This window comes from Jaculus jaculus, chromosome 3 (assembly GCF_020740685.1).
Source record: "Jaculus jaculus isolate mJacJac1 chromosome 3, mJacJac1.mat.Y.cur, whole genome shotgun sequence".
In the NCBI taxonomy this organism is placed as follows: domain Eukaryota; kingdom Metazoa; phylum Chordata; class Mammalia; order Rodentia; family Dipodidae; genus Jaculus; species Jaculus jaculus.
In genome coordinates this window covers 93,207,740-93,230,055 of record NC_059104.1, presented here as the reverse complement: position 1 = coordinate 93,230,055, position 22,316 = coordinate 93,207,740, and the positions used below count along the sequence as shown (strand labels likewise).

The window sequence follows — 22,316 nt, the reverse complement described above, 5'->3', positions numbered from 1 at the left end:
ATGTTCTTCCCCTAATCCTGGCAGAGTCCAGCCACCCTGCTGACCAGGGCGAGTGACCCCATCCTCAGTCATCTGCCAAGGTGTGGAGGGTCTGAGGACCCCCATCCTCTGCATCTAACACCAATCCAGATAGCAAGCTGACCCCCCATGTCCTTACAGTTTCCAGCTTACTGCAGCACAGCCTGAGCCATGCAACCCCTTGGGGCTCTGTCCCGAATCAGGAGAGGGCCTGTCCTCGCCCTGGGCATCCTTGTTTTCCTTATTCCTTACTCACATTTGTGTGCCGTTCGGCCCAGATGCCCCCGATGTACAGCCATGCATCCCAGCTTTGAGAACTGTACTGACACTCACTCACCTTTCTTTATTCCTCCTCCTAACCCTTTGCACACAACCCATGCTTTAACTGACCTGAAGACCCAATGCATGGGCCACACCCCTTCCCACGTGGACCTGTGCCATTCCCACAGTGGGAACCCATTTCCAGCCCTTCATCTGCCTGTGGGCCTGCATTTCCCTCTCCAGGGTGTATCCCAGTGGGGCACCCTGTCTGGGAATCTCACCAGAGAGAGAGCCCATCTGCTTCTCCTTGCTTGCAGTCTTGAGTTGCAATTGTTTATTTATGTGTATGTCGCATACATTATTTTTATAATATACTTTAGCATGAATTTATTTCGATGGTTTTTAAATGCTTGGAAGTAAAAACATTTTATAATTCTTAATGTGTACTAAATTACACATTGATGGGTGTCACGCTGACATTTCCATGAACGCATATATCATGCTTTGATCATATCCACCTTCCCTTCTACTTCTCTTGCTCTCCCTTCGCCCCATATCCTGATCTACTTTCAGGTCATTTTTTTTCAGTTACCTCATATGACAGAAAACATATGATACTTGTCTTTCTGAGTCTGAGTTATTTCTTCACACTGTAACCCTCCAGTTCCATCTGTCTTTCTGAAAATGACATGACTTGATTCTGCTTTATAGCTAAACAATACTCCATTGTGTGCATGAGTCATATTTCTTTACCCATTCACCAGTGTATGCCCTTACTTAGCCTGTGACATTATATACTTATATTTCTTATTTTGTCTTATATTTCCTGTATTGTCCAGCAATAGGCCTGTGAAAAATAAGCAGGGGAGAGTGAAGGAGAAAAGGACTGAGGGGAGCGGTGCAGGTGATGTCAGCCAGCGGGATACAGGGGTTTCAGCGTGGCCTTCCATGCAGTGGGAACTGTGTGTGTTCCTGATTAAAGACGCTCTTCGCAGGAGCGCTTTGGAGGGTACGCAGAGGAGGGCTGCTAGTCTCTACTCCAAAGTACTTCCTTACCTAGTCACATCCCTCTTCCCAGCCCATCTCAGCCCTGCCTTCCTGTGCACAACCCAGCCCACATGGCTGTGACCCCGGGGCTAAGGCGAGAATGACAGCTGCCCAGTTTTGCTGCAGGAAAACCCGTACTTAATGCTGAAGGGGAACCACCAGGAGATGGAGGGCAATGACCGCTTCGAGGGCTTCTGTGTGGACATGCTCAAGGAGCTGGCCGAGATCCTCCGGTTCAACTACAAGATCCGCTTGGTCGGGGATGGCGTGTATGGCGTGCCAGAGGCCAACGGCACCTGGACGGGCATGGTCGGCGAGCTCATCGCTCGGGTAAGGAGGTCATTCGTCACCTGGGGGTGGGTGGGAGGGTCGTGGAAGGGCACAGGGTTGTGTTATGAACTCAAGAGCCCTCCACTTACCCAGCCAATCTTTCTTACATCTGTCCACCCATCCCAGAAATCTTTGGTGAGCTAGCGTGGATCCAGGCACTGGTACTGTGCTTTAGGAATATGGCTACCATGATCTCTGCCCCAGGGCTCTTCCAGCTCACTACTGGAGTGAGTTGATTTGAGAGTCCGGGTTATAATTTTGGGTAATCTAGATCTTTTGTTTATTTACACTGATGACTTTGTTGCTCACTGACACCATTGCAAAGCTAGCACAGGGAGAGCAGGGCACGCGCACATCAGCTGACTTTGATGCTGTCAAGGGAGAGGGTGAATAAATAACAAGGGAAGAGGCTGCAGTATCAGACGAGGGGATCAGAGTGCAGGTTAACTTGTTACTTTTCATATGCTCTTCCCACTGCAAATGCGCTTTTACAGACCAACAGCCAAGGTGCACGTTGGGTGTGCTGTCGATTTTCAGGGTGAGTGGGAGACTTGATTAGAATTCCGGTGAGCATCATGGAATGTCAGTCTTCTGCTAGGTTGAAGTGAAGTTTGTCTGGAGAGAAATCTCTTCTTTTCCTTATGCACACTGTTAACAACTACAGAAACCAAGTCATTGCTAGTTCACTGTCCATGTTTCAACAACCTAGTTATAATGACCAGGGCAGGTGACAAGGACCCAATGCAGAGAGCACAGATCTTAGTTCTCATGGACCTTGGGCAAGCCCCTTTCCCTCCTTGTGCTTTCCCAGCCCCCACCACAGTATGTGCAGACGTGCAAAGCACTTTCCCTGCGGCATCTCTAGTCATCTTTGAATATACCTTCCTGCTACTTGTTACCCCACCTCACACACAAGCAACGTGAAGCTCAGAATGCTTAATGGCTTCTTAAGAGCCACATCATCTGACTCAAGCTCAGATCCTCTCACTTACTGAGCTATAATCATGTGCTGAACAGTAATGTCCCTGCCCATGACAGGCTGAATATATGATGATAGTCCCCTAAGATTGTACTGAATGGTGATGTCATAGCTGTCTTGTTTTGTATAAGCACTCTATGGTGTTTGCACCATGATTCGATTGCTTAACACATCATTTTTCAGAGTATATCACCATTGCTGAACCTATGACTATGAATGACTTTAATCCTCTCTAGGTACCAAACTAGGGATATGAGATAACACTTTTTAATCCCTGTCTTCAAGGGTATAACTATTACTAGGGGTATTAAAAAAAACAGTCCGTGTCGATGCATTTTGAAGAATTAACTTTATATAGGTGAGACCTATTGAATATATGTTTCAGAGTTGAGGAAGGAGGATGCCCAGGGACTAGTCTGGCGGCATAGATAGCATCTGCAGTGACCAAGTGAGGTAAATAGCAACTCTTGTGCAGGGAACTGTGGACTACCCAGAGGGACTGAAGTCCAGGTATGTGGATTCCAAAGTGAGACCTGGGGATAGGGGAAATGGCTCTGTGGGTAAAATGCTTACCATGCAAGCATGAGAACCTGGGTTCAGATGCCAGCACCCACATGAAGTGCCAGATGTGGTGACATGCACCTCTAACACTGGCACAACTGGAAAGGCAGACACAGGAGGACCTTCAGGGCTTACTGGCTGCTAGTCTTACTTGATTGAGTTCTAGGTTCAGTACAAGGCCTTATCTCATGAAAATAAGGTGGAGAAGTGTCAGAGGAAGACACCTGACATGCATTGATGTCTAGTCTACACATGGATGTGTATGCATGTGCAGCCACACATATGTGTGCCTACATGCCTATGAATACAGACACACACATGCACTCATCACACACTACACATATATACATGCAAAGGTAAGCGAGGCCTTGTTCACAGACTGCAGCCGGAGGATGGGGCTTCAGCAGGGCCCCTGGGTCTTTGAGGCTGGGATCCCCATATGAGCATGCATATGCAGAAATGCAATTGGGAAGCTGGGCATGGTGGTGCACGCCTTTATCCCGGCACTTGGGAGGCAGAGGTAGGAGGATTGCTGTGAGTTCAAGGCCACCCTGAGATGACATAGTGAATTCCAGGTCAGCCTGAGCTAAAGTGAAACCCTACCTCGAAAAACCAACAAAAAGAAAGAAAGAAAGAAAGAAAGAAAGAAAGAAAGAAAGAAAGAAAGAAAGAAAAAGAAAGAAAGAAAAAGAAATGCAATTGGGGCTTCTGTGGCAGACCCTCCTGGAACATTCCTTTTTGGAGTTCCTTTTTTAGGCTCAGCTCAGCAGTTAACCCACAGCAGGCTGTAGTGCTAGGCCTTTCCCTTGCCTCTGACACTGATGTCCTCATTCACCTTGAGCCTAGCTTTTCAGCCCCCTCAGGCTGCCTGGTGCCTGGCTGGGTGACTTCAGGGATGGTGGAGCCATCTTCTTATTAGCCCCCTAATGAGCTGTGACAGACAGAGGTTGGCTGGGGAGGGAGAGGAGCCTGAGACTGAAGGACATGCAGCTACATACCAGGCAACTTGGGAAATCAAACCTTACAATCCACTCCAACTCATATTTCAATGAAATCACTACCGTGTAGATATCATCAAAACTTAGAGACATGTTATTATTTAACTATCCCCGTATATCAGTAACTATTAAACACCCTCCACTCTTCTAGATGTTGGAGATAAGTGGGAACAGAATCAACAGGTTCAGCCCTCATGGATCTTTCAGACTAGGGAGTGAGACAGATAGCAATGAACAATCACATCTGTGCATAATTGTGAACTGTAGTAAGTCCAAGGTCAGCAGGAGGGTAAGACTTTATGAAGGAGCTTCTGGGAACAAGTGTGGTTTGGAGAGGCAGGGGGGTCAAGGAAGGATGGCTTCCTTAGGGACATGTCTGAGCTGTCTTCTAGAGAATGAGTAGGAGCTGCCTGGGAAATGGGGAAGAGCTTTCAGATAGAATATTGTCTGCCACTGGGGTGGCCCTGGGCAGGTAGAGGTGATGCCCACTTTGAAGTTTTGTCTTACCAGCCAAAATGTTCCCTTAGGACACAGGAGTCCTAGGCCTTTATCCATCCTTGAGAACCCTTTCTCCAAGTTGTACCAGGATGTCCCAGAGGCTATAACAGCAGAGGGTCCCCAAGAAACCTTACAGGCCATCTAGTCTTATCTGTTATATAGATGAGGAAGTGAAAGCTCAGAAGGGTTAAGTAAAGTGATACAGTAGCAAGTTCACAGCCAGATGTTAAGCGTGGCCCATATGACTTCAGTGCTTGTGATCAGAGAGAGCACAAGTCTTTCTTTTTAATTTTATTTTTGTATTTTGACAATTTCATGCATGTATATAATGCGTTTTGATCATATTCATTCCCACTACCCTCTTTTACCTTCCTCCAGCTAAACCCTTTCCTCCTGACTAATCCCCTTTCTACTTTCATGTCTTTCTTTTAATGACCCAGTGTGTTAAATTAGGGTTAGTTAAATTAGGGTGCCTGTATGAGTATGGATAGGAGGTTAATTGCTGGAGTAGGACAGCATCCATACAAGTGGCTACACCATTGCAGAACATGATTCCCCCACACCCAGTAGCTATTCTGGGAGGAGTGGGTCTCCTAAGCTCCACCCCCAGTCCCTGGAGAGCACAGATCTTGATGTCAGATGGACCTAGGATGAAAATTTCAGAGCATCCACTTTCTAGCAGAATGTTCTTGCCCTTCCCTCCTGTCCCTTCACCACCCAGTATTCATCTGGAAAGGACCTTGTGTCAAGAGTCAGCAGGGTGACAGCATGATGGATAAGTCTGGAAAAGCACCTGCCATGTCAGCATGTAGGCTTGAGTTCAGATCTCCGGCACCCACGCAAATGCCAGGGGTGGCGGTAGTCCTGGAACTCAGGAGGCAGAGATGGACGAATCCTCAGGGCAAACTGGCTAGCTAGACTGGCTGGATGGGCAAGCTCTGGGTTCAATAAGAAACCCTGTATCAGTAAACAAGATGGAATGCAGAGCAGAAAACACCTGTTCTGACCTCTGACTTCCACACACATGTGAACACGCACTCACATACTACCCATGTCCATACCAAGCATTCATGCACACTTGCACGCATACACAGCTAAACTATAGTTTAAAATAACATGCATGCATGTACCAGAGCATTTGTCTGTGGTGACTGTCATGAGCCAGACTCTTGAAAACAGAAGCCAAGCAGAGATGGCAATGCTCGGGAAGCACAAGTGAAGGACAAGAGGATGGTGGCAGCAAAGAGGTAGAGCATGTGTCCGGGATATGAGAGCGCTGGCTACGCACAGCCCTGTGCCCAGCACAGCTGGTACTCTAGTCTACTGGGCCGGACAAAGCTGTTGCTTAGCCAATGCTTCATAGCATCTGTGAGTCGCAGGGCTCAGTGGGGGAAGTTCACGTCCTAGGACAGCATCACTCTCCCACTACGTTGGGCTGTGTATCAGGACCTCTGCAGCCATCAAAGAAGTTAGATCCCAAGGCACTCATGACAGGGTGAAGTGCAGGGCACATCTGGTGGGCTGATCTGGCAAGTGGGTGTGATCCTGAGTTATGAGCCCTGGCTACCTGCCTCAAGCCAGTAAGCCTGTGTAGGCTTGGGTACCAAGAGGTCCTATGTGTCCCCACATCACAGCAGCTCAAGGCACATGGAGTGAGGTGACATGGAGGTTCAGGGCAGTAGGAACACCATGAGTGCATCGTCCAGCCACCAAAGCAACAGTACTGAACTCCCTTCAGGGAGGAACAGAGCTGCCTTTAATAGATCACTGTCATGCAGTTTGTACAAAGCCATCTTCTAGTGCAGAAATCAGAATGTTGACAAAAAGTTCTTTGAACCAAACGAATTCAGGGACAAACAGTCTAGCCCAGTAGCAATGGTTCTGATGTCCTTTCTGATATACCAGGCCACAGGTAAGAGGTGCTGAGTACCCATGTACTCCTAAATAACATAAGCTGAAACCAGTCTCAGAGGGGAAAGTCCGACATCAAAGTGATCCCACTTGAGGGCCTTAGGGCTCACTACAGCATCCTTGGATGAGGCAGTGAAGGGTCTAGAAGCTGCCTCTGTGTCTCAGTGATATGGAGAAAGGGACAGAGGCACAGAGTGGTCGCTAGTGACATGGCTAGAGCATTTGGTCTGTTGTCACTTGCTTATGCAAGACAGCGTGGGTTCACATGGTCCATTAGTTGTGGAAGGAATTTAAGCCTGTTGCCTGTGTATGTGTGAAAATCATCCTTGCATGGATTTTACATATATCTGGGGAATATGAGTGGAGCAAAAAGAAAAAAAGCCACACATGGATTTATGTGAGTGAAATTAATTAACTAGCTTCTCCTGCTGGGGCTGAGTTTGAGGAGGAAAGTTGAAAGTGGCCGATTGAGAGCCTTTGGGTCTGGAGTCATTTCGCCCCAGTCAGCCATCCTCAGGGCTTGCTTAGAGAAAGGCAAGCACATTCAGGAGAGGGGGCCCACATGTAGCTTCATGGTTCAGAACTAAGCACCCCATTGGCATTCGGCCATGTTGGCAGAATGGCACATTTAAGTTCAAAGAGAAAAGAGCTTTGCAAGGCTTAGATTCAAGGCTCATAAGCCTGGGACATCAAATAGCTCTTACCAGTGACATTTTGATGAATGGAGTATAAATGAAGCTGAAGTGCTTCATTCTGTTTTCCTTCTTGGGAAGGGTCTCGGCCAGAGACCTGGGTAGGTGGCTTGTCCGTGGCCTCAATCCACTAGGAAGATTGTCCAAAGACATTTTGCTGAACTAAAAAACTTCAACTAATCTTCTGGGATCACTTTTCACCTTGAGGCCAGAGACTATTTTAACTGCAAATAGGTCACAGGCATTTACTCAGCATTCTTTAAAATAAAGAGACTGGAGCAGGGACTCTGAGGAGTGTTCTTCTCTTTCCTCATTCCCCATGCTGCAGTCATAGTGGGAGGGAGCACTTTGTTTTCCCTTCCTTGGGAAGGCTTGCTCGGGGCATTTATTTAATTCAGGAGGATGGCCTTCAGTTATAATCCCATGATTCATCCATCCATCTAAGTGCCTCATTCCAAACAAGCACTGCTTAAGTAGGAGGAATTACCTGGAAGGAGTTGGGGATCTACTCAAAGAAGCATTCAGAAAAGCCAGGAATCACTGTGGAGTGTGACTCATGGTCTGTTATTAATAGTTATAAAAGTTTCGGGGCTCAGTGGTTAAGGCACTTGCCTATAAAGCCTAAGGATCCAGGCTCGATTCCCCAGTACCCATGTAAAGCCAGGTGCACAAGACGGCACAGGCATCTGGAGTTTATTTGCAGTGGCTAGAGGCACTGGTGCACTTATTCTCTCTGTATCTTCCTATCTCTCTCTCTGTCTCAAATAAATAAATGAAATGAAATAAAATGATGCTAATAATAAGAACAGAAAGGACTGACATTTGTTTTGTGTTTAATATGACCTAGACAGTATTTTAAGAACTTGACTAGGTTGACCAAATCCTCACAATAGCCAAATGAACAAAGGAGGAACCTGAGTCCCAAAGCAGTTTAGGGACTTGATCCAACTGATGGGAGCAGCGAATGATGGGGGTCCAACAGGCAAACTATGAACGAGAGCAGGGAAGGGCTGGCGAGGGAAACGACACGGGAGCAGGAGAGTCAGCCCTTGTCTGAAGTTTCACTGCCCGTGGTTTCGGATGCCCATAGTCAGCTATGATCTTATGGTAGAAAATGGAAAATTATAGAAACAAAGCGGTTCATTTTAAACTGTGTACCATCATGAACAACATGATGAAAACCTCCCAGCCGGCTTCACCTACCTTCGCCCATTGACTGGGTATTGCATACGCTGCCATGAACACTGAGCTGTCTCGTGGGTTATTGGAATGACAGTGCGTGTATCTGAGCTGTCCTTTGTGACTTAACAAAGCACAAGAATAATGATACAGGCGCTTCCGCTGTGTCAAGGAAAGGCCTTTTATAGAAAACTTCCTTTAAGTGAGCAGGTCAAAGTGCTCAACTTAATCAGGGTAACAATACTGTGTTCTATGGTTGCTAAGATCTGTGGCAAGAATGAGTCCTCTATCAAAGCAATTGTGAAGAAGAAAATGGAAATTTAGACTAAGTTTTGCTTTTTTGCATTTCAAACTGCAAGTTAAAGTCACACTGTAATCAATGCTTAGTGAAGATGGATAAAATATTCAATTACAGGGTTCAGGCCTATGCATGGTTTCAGGCCTCCACTGGATGTCTTGGAAAATACCTCTCCACTAAGAAGGGACTCTGGCACTGAGGCCCAGCACGGCTCATCTTGGTAGAAAAGGACGCATTGGGAGTGGCGGATTGGTGGATGCTGAGATCCTTGTGGTGCAATGCTGTTGGCTCTGTACAGCTGCAATCAAGCTTAGAAACAGGGCTGTATTCAGGAGCCAGCTGAGATTGAATTTATGTATTTGGATATTTAAACTAGGTCCCAAGAGCTGTTGGAAGCTATTGAAGAGCAGGTGGTCAGTGTGCCCCATTCAGAGAGGGGAGTGACCAACTGGCTTTGGTCCCGAGGTTACTCTGGCAGGAGTAATGGTGGTTGTGGGCTAAGAAAAATGAGATACAAGTCCACTCATTACACAGCTGTGTAATGATCTAGAAAGATCATCTAAGCAATGGCAAGGATGCCCACGACTGATGTCTACAGTAGAGGCATTTCAGTGCTTAGCTAGATCTGGTACCTAGTGAGTGTGTGTGGCAGGTGGGTTTCTCTTTCACATAAATGTTGTGCCTCTCAGGGGAAGAGAAACAGGCTGCTCAGTCCAGAGAGGTCCCTTTTGGAATGCTTCCTGAGGTAAAGTGTGCCAAATGTGACCCCTGCTTGTAAGCCACGGAGACCTGAAAGGGAGGACATCCATCTGCTGTGCCTCATTACCACAGACAGCTGTGCTCGGGAATGAAAGGGCCAGAGACTTGGACTGTGTCTTGGGCCACAACCACCTTTTCTTTTTCTCCTTTATCCATCTCTCTCTTCACAACACTGCCTTATTGAGTTTTCTAGTGGTTCTTTTTGGGCTGTCAAGTCCTTTCAAACCCACCCGACCAAAAGCCAATGAAAGCAATTTGTGACTCTGTACTTCCCTTTCTCTTGAGATGACTGCATGGCTGCCACCTCTGCCCTGGACTGTCCTGACTCCTACCCCTTCAGGAGTGAAGGGTCTGCTCTACAGAAGGTCCCAGTGGGGCCTCCAGAGCCACAGCCTACCACCGTGTGAAGCCTGCCAATAACTTGCTTCATGGTCACTGCTTTCTGTGGAAGCCCAGCCATGGGCTTCTAGATTGTCTCCTTTCCCTCGCTTCCTTTGGAATTGCCAAGGAACAAACTGAAGTCCCATCTCATTCCAGCTCAAAGCAGATCATGAGGAAGGAAAGGATAAAATGAGAAGGGCTGAAAGCTTTTGATAGGGCCAGACACCAACTAGGAGGTCTTGCTCAGTATTCTGTCTATCCGTATGTGGCAAGAGGTAGGAATTGTTACCCTGTTTCACAGATGACATGGAGGCTTGGAAATCAACCCGCATCCGGACTCACATCCTCTTCAGACCCCATCTCGTGTTCTTCCCGCTGCACCCAGTGACGTGGGAGGACTTGTGGCTGCCACAGAGAATGACTTAGGCTGAGGTTTTTCTGTCCTCTGCATGTTCTTGCTAGAAGAATGGGGAGGAAGGAAAAGGCTGTTCCTGGAGAATGAGAGTAAGTGAGGCAACTCTCAAGGGCCAGGTTGAGAAGGACATTTACATGACATTTATGTCTTTAACCCCTTGTGTGTGGAAAGTTAGTTAATGTGAAATATCTCCCATGCTTCATTCCCAGCTGGTGGTGTTGTCTTGGGTGCTTGTGGGACCTTTGAGGTACGGGGTCTGAGAAGTTTATGGCCCACCCCTCCTTCTGGTCCCGTTGTCTGCTTCCTGGTCAATCCTAAGGTGAGAAGCAGTGTTCTCACTCTTGCCACCATGCCTTCCTCCCATGGGGGACTCTGCCCTCTGAGACCATGAGCCAAAATAGACCCTCCTCCTTTAAATCGTTTTTCCTGTCAGGTATGTTGTCATAACAATGAGAAAAACAACTAATACAGTGGGTTGTATGCCCACATCCCTATTACTAACTAAGGAAATAGAGCCCTGAAGAGTGAATCCTGTAAGCACTGGAACTTGAAACTAGATCCTTTTCCCCTGGGAACTTTGCAGCTAGAAGGGAAGACCGATGCCTGTGGAAATCACTTTTCCAGAAGGTTGTACAGAGTGAGTGTTGTGTAGAAGCACTGTAGTGGAGGCTGGAGGGCAGCAATGACCTCTGAATAAGGACCAGGGATGGATTCATAGAGAAGACTGGTGGCTCCTTCATGGGAAGCTCGGAACTTTGATCATGTGGCCTCCTAATGTTCCAGACATGGTGCCTGACACATAGTAAAGCGTCAATAAAAATTTCACTGGCTGGGCATGGTGGCTCATGCCTTTAGTTCCAGCACTCAGGAGGCAGAGGTAGGAAGAGTGCTGTGAGTTCAAGACTACCCTGAGACGACATAGTGAAGTACAGGTCAGCCTGGGCTAGAGCAAGACCATAACTCAAAAAAAAAAAAAAAAAGAAGGAAAGGAAGGAAGGAAGGAAGGAAGGAAGGAAGGAAGGAAGGAAGGAAGGAAGGAAGGAAGGAAGGAAGGGAAGGGGAAGAAAGAAAACACAACAAAACAAAAATCTGTTGAATCTGCAGGACAAGGTGTCAGGTGCCATGAAATACATACTCACGCATCAGTAGAGGAAGACTGTCCCCCAGCAGGTTTAGATCAACCCAACAGTCAGGACTGAGACTCCCAAACTTCCATGGACCAGTCAGCAGACAGTGATTTAACACCCAAGTGTCCTTCACTATGCTGGTGGGGCGGGGGGGGGGGGTGAGGTAAAGGACAGGTCAGATTTGGTTCTGTCTTTGGAAGCTTAGAGATGAGGTGGTATGGAAGTAGGGGAAGTAGAAACATATAAATGAAATATGCCCAGGTGTAACTACATGTCAGGGTAGCCCAATCTGGGCAGGATTGAAGAATGACATTGTCATCCCACCTGTGAATGGAGAGGGCTGGAATTTTCCTCCTGTCCCAGAGAGCAGGCTGAGCCTAGTCCTTCTCTGGGATCATGGAGCTCAAGGCCCAGAGGCAGACAGCCCCAGATTCAGGAAGAGGCCTCAGTCTCACCGGCAGTCCAGAGATGGTTCTTTCCTGCTGTTGCTGTTGCTAGGAGGAATCTCAAGGGGCTGGCAGTTCAGTTAGGTTTAGAGCTATCTCAGCAGTTTCAGACTGGGAACTCCTCCAAACCCCAGGGGTGTCTGGAGCAGCCTGGGAAATTCGTTAGAACACTCTCTTCACCCGGATTATTTCCGCCTTCCCCACTGAGTGCCAGCTGTTGAGAGGAGTGAGGGGTCTGCAGAGGAAATGAGAATGTGTTAATTAAGGCACCTGAAAGCCTTCTAAGCAATGGCTTACTGTCAGGCAGAAGAGATAGGTAGAGGGGAAATGATCTGGGTCAGGACAGAGAAGGAACCTGCAGACTATATTGCAATGTCTTCTAAGGATGCTCTGGTCCAAATTTCCACCACAAAGGTGAGGGTGCCAGCCATATACTGGCTCTACTGTGCACCAGGCTGTAATGTGATGCCACAAATGCTTTCAACATCTCTATTCGGCAAACAGGGTCTTAGCCTCTGCCTCAGTCTCTGAAGGACATTCTCATTCACCTCCCAGTTTTTAGGAACTCAACTCTGATTATTCCCCAAGCCTGAGTCACCAAGGTCGCTAAGGGTACTTCTTACACTACCCTTCTCCCTAAGAGTAAGGCTCTTGTTCCTCAGGCAAGGACTCTATTCATCCTGCTCACATACTTCGGTCCTTGGTCGATCAGTATTTCCTTCCCCTAGATACATTGGCTCAACCTTGGCTGTGGCACTGTGGCTTCAGGTTGATTTTCACAGAACTCTACAGTCTATCTACATAGACTCTTGAAGTACAGTGGTGCAGGTTGTGTGTTGTTCAAAGGGAGATCTGAAACCCAGCCATCATTGCTCACCAAGGGTGCTATGTGGTAGAGTCATAATCATCTGTAGTAGATTTTCTTCCTGGGAAAATACCTATAGCTTGTGACACTGGGTGTCCAGAGATCCGGCAGGAGAGTCTTTTCTTATTATCATTATTCATACAATAATCCCAATTCTACTGGGCATGAGGCCCAGTGTGTAAAAACAATATAAGACCATTGCATGGGATATATGCAAAATGGGATTGTGTACCAAATTTATGGGCTCAGAGAAAAAAAGGAGGTCATTAAGCTTGAAGAAGCCAGGTAGGCTTTCAAGCAGAGCTAATGAAAATCATAGCTGTTGTTTATTGAGTACCTACTACCTGCTGGGCATTTATTACACATCATTTCCTCTCCACACAACAATTTTACAATATAAATATTATTACTCACATAATGAAGCTGAGGTTAATTTTCACTTACCAGAGAGACTACCCTAGGTCACTTAGCTAATAAGTGATTGATCTGAAATTCAAAGCCAAGTCTGTCTGACATTGAGGTCCACCATCATTCTAATACACTAGGATGCCTCCAAGGGAAGTAACTGTCAGTTGGGCCTTGATGGACATGAACAAAAATGACAAGCAGCAGGCTGGAAGGAGCTGTGAGGAAGGAAACTGTAGAGTCTGAAATATGGGATGCACTTGAGGAGCGTGAATAGTGCAGGGCTCCCCCGTCTGAGGCTGAAGGGGCATCAGTAGCTTGGGGAGATGCTGAGGAGGTAAGTGTACTCCAGCTTGTGAAGATCATTGTAGACCTTGGAAAGTAGATAGGACTGTGTCCTAAAGGTCATGGACAGTCACTGGAGTTCCAGTAAGGGAAGATATGATTCCATTTTCTGTGAGGAAATAAGTTCTAGAGAAGTGGTTCTCAAAGTGTGGCTCTTGTACCAGAAATTCTGGTGCCCCATCTAGACTTACTAAACCAGAAACTCAGGGAGGGGACCTGAATCTATAATTTTACAGACCTTCTAGGTGATTCTGATGCAAACCTGAGTTGGAGAACTGCTGGTCCCTCAACCAGCTGAGCTTGAGACGCCCTGGTACCCAGTGTAATGGAGTGGATGGATGGGGTGAGAAAGAATAGAAAGTTTTGAATGATGTGGTGGTAATGGATTCAGCAGACATTTCAGAGATAAAATGAATGGGGATTGGTCATTAAATGAGGGACAGAACAGGGAAGGGAGGGGTAAGGAAGACTGCAGGCTGACTCCTGGTTTTGTATGGTACATGGGTATGAAAGTCAGTCATGCATAGTATATGGGAAGAGTTACTGTAGACAGAATAATGAGTAGATGGCATAGCTGTGGCAAGTCAGAAAGGCGGGTGAGGAAGGCCAGCAAGAGGGTAGAGACAGGCCCAGGTTCTGTTCCAGAGTAATCAGCAACAGGTGATAGTGAGATAGTAGGACCGTCCACCCTGTCCTCACACCACCTCCCCGCCCTGCTGGCCACAGTACAAATCCTGTCTTTGTCAGTTAGCAGCTGTGTATGTTAGTGACTCTACTCATTGCTGTGACAAAACATCCCGACAAAAGCTCCTTGAGGCAGGATTTAATTGGGTTCATGGGTTAGAGTGATTTCAGTTTGTCAAGGGGAAAGGCATCATGGGGTAGCCCCAGGACAGCAGGAGTGTGTGCATGAGTGTGTGCTGTGCGGGAGTGTGTGCAGGCATGTGGACAGAGCTTCTCACACCCTGGCAGATCAAGAAGCTAAGAGTTTGGTCCAGAACCCGAGGCAAATCCAGGCCCACAGCAACCCACTTCTGCCAGCTAGACCACATGTTCCAAAGGTTCCACCACCTCCAAAAACAGCACCACCAGATTTTCAAATACACAAGCCTACAAGAAACACTTGAGTATCTAAATCATAACAATTATCCAGTGTCTCCTAAGTCCATTCACTTCATCTTCAAAATGGAAATGACAGTGCACCTAGCCCTGGGTTATTGTGAGAAAAAAAATGAAATCTAGGTCTCTTTGTAGACTCAGTGGCTATTCACTCTCCTCTTCCCCCCCCCCCCCATGTTAGGTTATGCTTTTCTCTCCCGATTTGAAGCTTAATTCCACCATCCATCCCCAAACACATGCATATCCATATCTGCCTGCTCCCACCATGTAATGTTCTTATTTGGACCCAAGTCCTTCTCTTAGGGCTGACTTGGGCCAGTTCCTTCTCATGTCCAGAGACTAGGATAGTATAACTTACAACACTAAGTAGATGTGCCGTGTGCCCAAGCTCAGTGCTACAGTAGTGAGGCCCAGAAATCCTCTGAGGCTATATGTAGTAGTAGACACCTGCCATGCTGTTCCAACCCCTTCTTCTTGCCCCCTACAGGTAAAGGAGACACAGGAGCAGAAATCTTCAGGGATGGAAGTGTCTGGGCCATCCATCTCTTGTTAGATAACATTTTGTTACAAAGGTAGAATGTCTTCTTGGGCTTAGAGAAAATCATTAAGAGTCAGGGTCTGTCTCTGAGTCTGAAATTAGCATGCGAATCTTCCTGGGCTACCATTTGTTCATTTGTCTGTTAAATTAACAGAACCTGCCCCCTCCCATATCCTGACATAATATCACCACTGTTCTGTACATCAGGAAGAGCTGATCAAGAGCCCACCAGGACCTGTGTCTCCCAGCATTCACTCACCATGTTCCACCTGCTCCTGACCCAATCACTTGTAAGGCCCAGGAGTGACCAAGACCACGGAGACCACTCTGAGGCAAAGGTGAAAGCTTTCATTCAGGAAAAACATGAGCTGCCAGGACTGACTCTCAAGAGTAGAGTACAGCCAACCTAAGATTCCAGATATTGGGCTTCATAGGGCTGTTCAGGTTAGGGAAGGTCAGGAAGGGAAAAGAACTCCTTTGTTCTTTACATTTGCCATTTCAAATAGCCAGGGTGTGAGACCAGAATAGTGAGCAGGTGACCTACAAGATAAGGGGGCAGGAAATCATGACCCGAGGCATTGTTAAGCAAGGAATGGATAATGTAGGTAGTTCCTTGAGGAATGTGGATGACCCACTTCCTTATATCTCTGTTGCCCTCCTGCTGTCCTCGTGACTCCATTTTTGGGAGCCTGTCTTGACCTAACATCACTCTGTGCTGCATTAACCTTGAGAGGGAGTCAGGTAGCTTTGATAGGCGATTAGGGTGACTGGGCCTCTGAAAATTCATGAAGGTCTGTACTTGCTAGAGATCAAAGGATGATCTGATCAAAGGATGATCTCTTGCCTAGTTCTCTAGACCTGTTTTCCATATCTGAGCCCCTCCCTGCTAGGGAGACGTTTTTTAGAATCCTGACATTGTGGTTGGTCAAGCTCAGATCCTAGAACTTGGTGTCATAGCTGGCTTCCTCCAGAGCCAGCCTCTAGCCCAGACCAGTCAGCTGCTTCACCTAAGCCAGAGGTGTAACCAACCACCATAAGGTTATAAATATGTTTTAGCAGGGGAGGGCAATTGCTCTTTCTCTCTCTCTCTGGGTTGCCTGACCACTGGTGAACCTTCAGCTTCTAGGGACTTTCTTCTCTTTCGGCGGGGTCGGGGGAGGGCTCCCTAGACCCTACTCCCCACAAGGGCTCTTTACCCCTCCTACTCTCCATGTGGCAGGAGCTCTCTGTACTTTCTTTTCTGTCCTCTCCAAGGTTTGTTCAGACCCTCCTCATGAGCTCTCGGGCCATGGGGTATATTCAATTTTCCTTTCCTTGGTTCTTTAGTTCCCTAAATAAGTACAATAATTTCATAATTATCCTTTTTAGTCTTATTCAATTCTTTGATTAAAAGTAGACACAATGGGGGCTGGAGGGATGGCTTAGTGGTTAAGGCATTTGCCTGCAAAGCCAAAGGACCCAGGTTCAATTCCCCAGGACCCACGTTAGCCAGATGCATAAGGGGGCACATGCAACTGGAGTTTGTTTGTAGTGGCTAGAAGTCCTAGCTTGCCCATTCATTCTCATTCTCTCTTTCTCTGCCAAATAAATAAATAAAAATAAAATATTTTTTTTTAAGAAATAGACATAAGTGGCTGGAGAGATGGCTCAGTGGATAAGGCACTTGCCTATGAAGCCCAAGGACTCAGGTTCAATTTTCTAGTACCCACGAAAGCCAAATGCACTAGGTAGGGCATGTGTCTGGAGTTTATTTGCAGCTGGAAGCCCTGGCATGCCTTCTCTTTCTCTCATAAATAAATAAATAAATATGGAAGTGGACATGAACCTAGGGTTTAGGGCTTATAAGGACTTTCCTGAACCCCTAGCACCCCATTTCAACCCGTTTCATCTTCCTTCAAAGAAATTATTACCATATAACATCACCTTGAATTATGGGACTATTGTTTTTTTTTTTTTTTTTAAATCTGTCTCTTCTCCCTAGAATGTAAGTTCCGTGAGATCAGGAACCACATCTGTCTTATGGATGCCTCTACTGGTACCATCTGGTACAGGCCCTAGCATTCAATAGTACTTAGAAATTATTGGATGGATGGATGGATAGATGGGTGGGTAGATGAATGGATAAATGGATTGAAGAGTGGATGGATGGATGGATGGATGGATGGATGGATGGATGGATGGGTAGAAGTGGGATTTGTGGAAAGATCAATTGATAGATGGTTAGGTAGAAGAGTGAATGGATGCATTGTGAAGGCATATATAGGATAATTAATCATTACAGCATTTGCCACCAAGGCATATAGAGCCTGAATAGATAGCTGCAGTTTTAATATCAGCTATTGGCTTTCCAGCAACCTCTGACTAGTAACAAGGAAGGCACAGTGGTATGCAGTGTGTTGGGGCTTCAAGAGTTGGTTGTTTTGTGAAGGTTACCCTCCCATAGAAGGCTCAGCATCTATGCACTCTTCCTGTATCTTGTCTCCAGTCTTGGCTCCACAGTAGGATCTGAAGAAACAATATTCACCTCCACCTCATTTTCACTCTCCCTATTGGTAAGAGGGCCAGAGTTAGTTAGGTTTAGCTCCTATTTTGTTTCCCAGCCACAGTTGTACTTACACTCTAAGTTGTACTTGGCCTGAGTGTCTCCCCAGGCTCACTATATGCACATCTGTATTCCCGACACCTTTAGAATAAACCTGCTCCATAAAGCTTCTGGCTTTACTTTCTTGACTGTGAATGTTGTGGAGGAGGGACCACAGCCTGGACATGGTGTAGCAGATGCTGGGATCCTCATCTGGAATTCAGAGTCACCTTCCCCATGACTGCCCCATGCTGTGCTTAGCCTCTTGTGGCTCCCACTGTGTCCTTTTGCCTGTATCTTGGCTAGAAGTCATTCTGCGGGTAGTTATGGACACATTAGCACAAGCCTTACACACTGCCAATGCTGATTTGCAAATATTTTCTCATTTAATCTCTAAACAACCTTACAAGGTGAAGTATTACTGTCCTCCATTTCGGGGTCAGAAAACCAACGCTCAGAGGTTAAGTAGCTTCTCCAAGGCCACCTGGGTGAGAAATGACAGAATGAGGATTTAAACTCAGACCACTGTATGCTATGTTCTAACTGCTATTCAGAGCTTTCCCAAGTGTACCATGTTTCTTCTCCCCATGGGGAGGTATCTTCATGCTGTGGCTTTCTTCCAGCAGGCAGGCCTTCCTCATCCTCACTTCTCCATGAATCCCAAATGTGTCTCTTGCCCTGTCCTCTGGACATCTCTGGCAAGAAGGTCTGCTGGCCTCCTGGGCTCATTGTTCCCCAGCCAGAATCATGATATGCTCCAGGAGACTGATTCGTATGCCATTTTGCTTGCTGTCCACCAGCTCATCAGGAGCACCTGATGTCCCACTCTGCCTCAGTGTGCAAACAGGCTCGGCTCCATAGTGCCAACGGCTATGTTGACAGCCACCAAGGCAACCGTCCAAGAGCCCATGCTGTTCAGCCAGGCTCAGGCCTCTGGACTAATTCCTTATTTTCCAGAGCCCTCACATAGGCCCCATCACATCAGGTTTTTTTTTTTTTTTTTTTGCTATTTTTGTGCATATGTATGTAGTGTGCATGCTATGTGTATGCATGTTTGTATATATGTGGCACATGTATGCATGTGGGTACCTGTGTTTGCATGTGTGTGGAGGCCAGAGGTCAATGGCAGGGAACTTCTTTAGTTTCTCCCCACTTTATTCTTTGAGGTGAAGTCTCTCACTCAACCTAGAGCTCACCTACTCTGCCAAGGAGCCAGCAAGTAAATCCCAGAGATTCCGTCTCTGTGCTGGGATTCAAGGTGCACAGCACCATGTGTAGAATTTTACATGGGTACTCAGGCTCTGAATTCAGGTCCTCATATTTGTCTTCCCAGCCCCTATTGAGGCAGCAGAAGGGAGACTTGGACCTTTGAGATAGCAGCATGTTGTTGAGCTGCTGAGAAAGGCACTGTTGGCTGTTGCCAGACAGGCATCTACTCAAATCCAGGAGGCAACCTAAGTAACCTGCTGTGTCCCAGGTGACAGTAGAATGTGGCTTCCAGGAGGGGGTGCACTCAGTGGCATACAGTTGGGAGATGAAGACAGCAGGTATATCGTGGTCTTCAGGTGTGGCATACCTGCAGGCTGGGTCACTCTGGCCGACAGTGAAGCGTCAGAACTCTGGAAGGGAATCAGGAAGCAGGCCTTGCCTCTGGAAACCCTCCCAGACAGGCCAGGGTGGCTCAGAAGCAGAGGCTACATCCTTAGTTAGCATGCACAGGGTGGACAAAGAAGGAAGCCAGCCGGCTCCCGAATGAGAGCAGTGGTTGTTTATTAAGCACTGGTGGGTACTGGACCTTGTACGTTGACCATGTAAACCACACAGCAACTCCGTGCACACATTACTAGTGAAGAAACAAGTTCATCAAGTCTTAGTTACTCACCCAAGGTCACACATCTAGCCAAGGTGAACTTAAGCCTAGGGCCTTTATCTGTTCTCTGCCCTGTTGTCAGACACGATAGAGGGACATGCCACACATCACAGTGACCATCATTGGAGAATCTGGGATGAACTGGACCCCCATTCTCTGGGTTCTAAGACCTCTCCAGGATGGGGTGGCAGGGTCTAGAATGTGTCCGTGGCTTGAAACAGAGAGGCCAGGTTGTCCTGGGCTTTGCCTGATGTTCAGGGCAGGCAGAACTGGCTCCCCAGGGTCTTTACTTTTTCAGGTGTTTGGACCAGGTGAGTAATTTGAACTTTCTCCATTACAGTGCAAACACAAATCCTGTTCAGCTCCCTGATGGTCAACCTCTGCTTGGGTTAGGAGCCACTCAGATGTTGAGCAGAGGTGCCCAGGAGACACACTTGGTCTGTGCTTGCTGTTCTCGCCTGTGAGGTCTCCGGGTTGGTCCCCTGCATCAGCCCAATCTCTGAGTGTCTCCCCTGCCTTTATCCCATACAGCTGGGGGGGGGGTGTTTGTGTTACACTTGTCTTGGACAAGTTTTGTGACCTTAATTTTTTTCTTACTGAACTAGACATGTAGAAAAGGGTACAACCATGAGTCAGCTTGAGGATTATGACAAGAAAACTGCCTGTGTAATCACTGTAGTTGTTTGCACCCCAAAGATACCCTTATCCTCACCCACCGCAGCCCTTCCCTGTCTTATTCTGAGCTCCCTCTCCCCATCCTAAGGCAGCCATGCCCAAAGTTCACTCCACACAGCTTTGTAGGGCCTCATTCTTCTTGACTCTAAGTAGACTTCCAATGACCTCTGACGTGATTGTGGGGCTCAAGTACAACCTGTGAACAGAAACTGTTATGATGTTAGTTATTGACAGGGACATGAGCTGTGTGGATAAGGTGAGATACGGTCTCTGAAGGTGACCAGATACACTTGCTCATCCAAGGAGAGAGGCAGCAAAAACAAGTGCCTACGACGATGTCTCGGTTCTCTTCTCCTGAAGACCACAGAGGCCTCTGGAAAAATGCCCTGTTACCCTTCTCAATATTCCCATGTGTGCGTGGGCCAGTCTAACACGAGCACAGGGCAGCAACCCTCCTCGTGTGGATCTAATGGGTCAGGTCATTGCTCCCCTTGTGGTGTGGAGACAAGCTGGCACAGGAAGCAGTTGGAAGGAGCTTGCTGGCTGGGAGAAAGCAAGGGGCCCCTGAGCCGCCTCTGGAGGTTCTCTGCGGCTGTCAGAAGTACTCATGACAGTTGGTGATACTTTATTTCACCCAATAAAAACAGTCTTAATAACAACAGGCCAGTGAATCACACCATTCCTAATTACAGGGCTGACAAGAGCGGAGGGAAAATGAAAGATGGTACCGCGAGTGGGCGGTCCTGCCAGATCCCCACCGAGGCAGAAGCTGCCTGCAGGAGCCTGCCCGCCTGTGCTCTACGCAGTCCTGCCCTGGTCCTGGAGCCTGCAGCCTGCGGCGGGTGGGAGGCTGCTGTGGTCAGCGCAGGCCAGGTCCTGCTTGCAGTCAGGCCTGCAGATAGGAGCTCCTTGGGGGGACAGTGAGCCTTGCTCCACCATTGGAGCCCTATGCTGTGCCCCCCAGACCATAACCAGTTGGGCACAGGACACCAGCAGCAAGGGGGTGCCCACAGTGGGAATTTAGTACCTCTCAGCTAACGCTTATTGGTGATGGCATTGGCATGTGGGCTGGAAGTGGGATCAGTAAAGAAGAGGCTGGAGTGGACATGAGTACCTCATCCTGAAATCTCAAACAGGTTCTGTGTCTGCCCTGTGTGATGTATGAATTGGTGGCTGTCCTTCAGAAAACCAGGGGTGATGACAATGGCCATCTCTGTGATGAGGTGAGGAAGGCAAGTTTACACCTCTCCATACTCCTCTTCCTATGAAAAACAAAAATCCTCCCTCTAAGACCCAAACTCTCAATTCTGTCTCTTCTTCACGTTGCTATGACATAAACGCTGTGTGGCGTATTGATTTCTCAATCATTATCATGAGATTTCTTTGCACTCTTCAAAGGCTACATTGAATTTTCTAAAGCAGTCATGTTTTTCTTAAATGAAATTGAACTTTCAGTTGCAACAGAATCTACCAACTCATGTGGTGTTTCCTGTGCTGCAGTTGCTGACCCGGGTACTCTCCACAATTTGTTCATTTAATCTTCACAACAGTCTTACAAAACATATGTCGTTGCCGTCCCCATGTTCCACATGGGGAAACTAAGGCACAGAGAGATCTAGTAAGTAGCCTATAATTATATGACCCTAGAATGTGAGCCTAAGGTTCAAAGCGGGGCTGGAGAGATGGCTTAGTGGTTAAGGTGCTTGCCTGCAAAACCAAAGGACCCAGGTTCAATTCCCCTGGACCCATGTAAGCCAGCTGCACAAAGATGGCACGTGCATCTGGAGTTCATTTGCAGTAGCTGGAGGCCCTGGTGTGCCCATTCTCTCTTCCTCGTTCTCTCTTACTCTCTCACATGAATAAATGATAATAAAAAGAGTCAAAGCACACTATACCTAAGTTGTCCCCAGTGGAAAGCTGAGGTGAGAGTCCCAGTGACTGAACTCCTGTTTTATAGTTCATCTTTTCGGTTCTTTGTCTGGTAGTTACTGAGTGGCCATCATGTGCCAGTCACTGCA

The 22,316-nt window shown here is 47.3% G+C and overlaps 1 protein-coding gene across 2 annotated transcripts in view; it reads left to right on the top strand.

Annotated features, from left to right (window-relative positions):
• Grik4 (glutamate ionotropic receptor kainate type subunit 4) overlaps positions 1 to 22,316 on the top strand; it is a 464,253-nt gene that overhangs the window by 386,837 nt on the left and 55,100 nt on the right. For both annotated transcript variants that reach the window (XM_045145696.1, XM_045145697.1), the window contains exon 12: positions 1,453 to 1,656. In XM_045145696.1, coding sequence (XP_045001631.1) covers positions 1,453 to 1,656 — 204 coding nt within the window. The remainder of the gene's footprint in view (positions 1 to 1,452; positions 1,657 to 22,316) is intronic.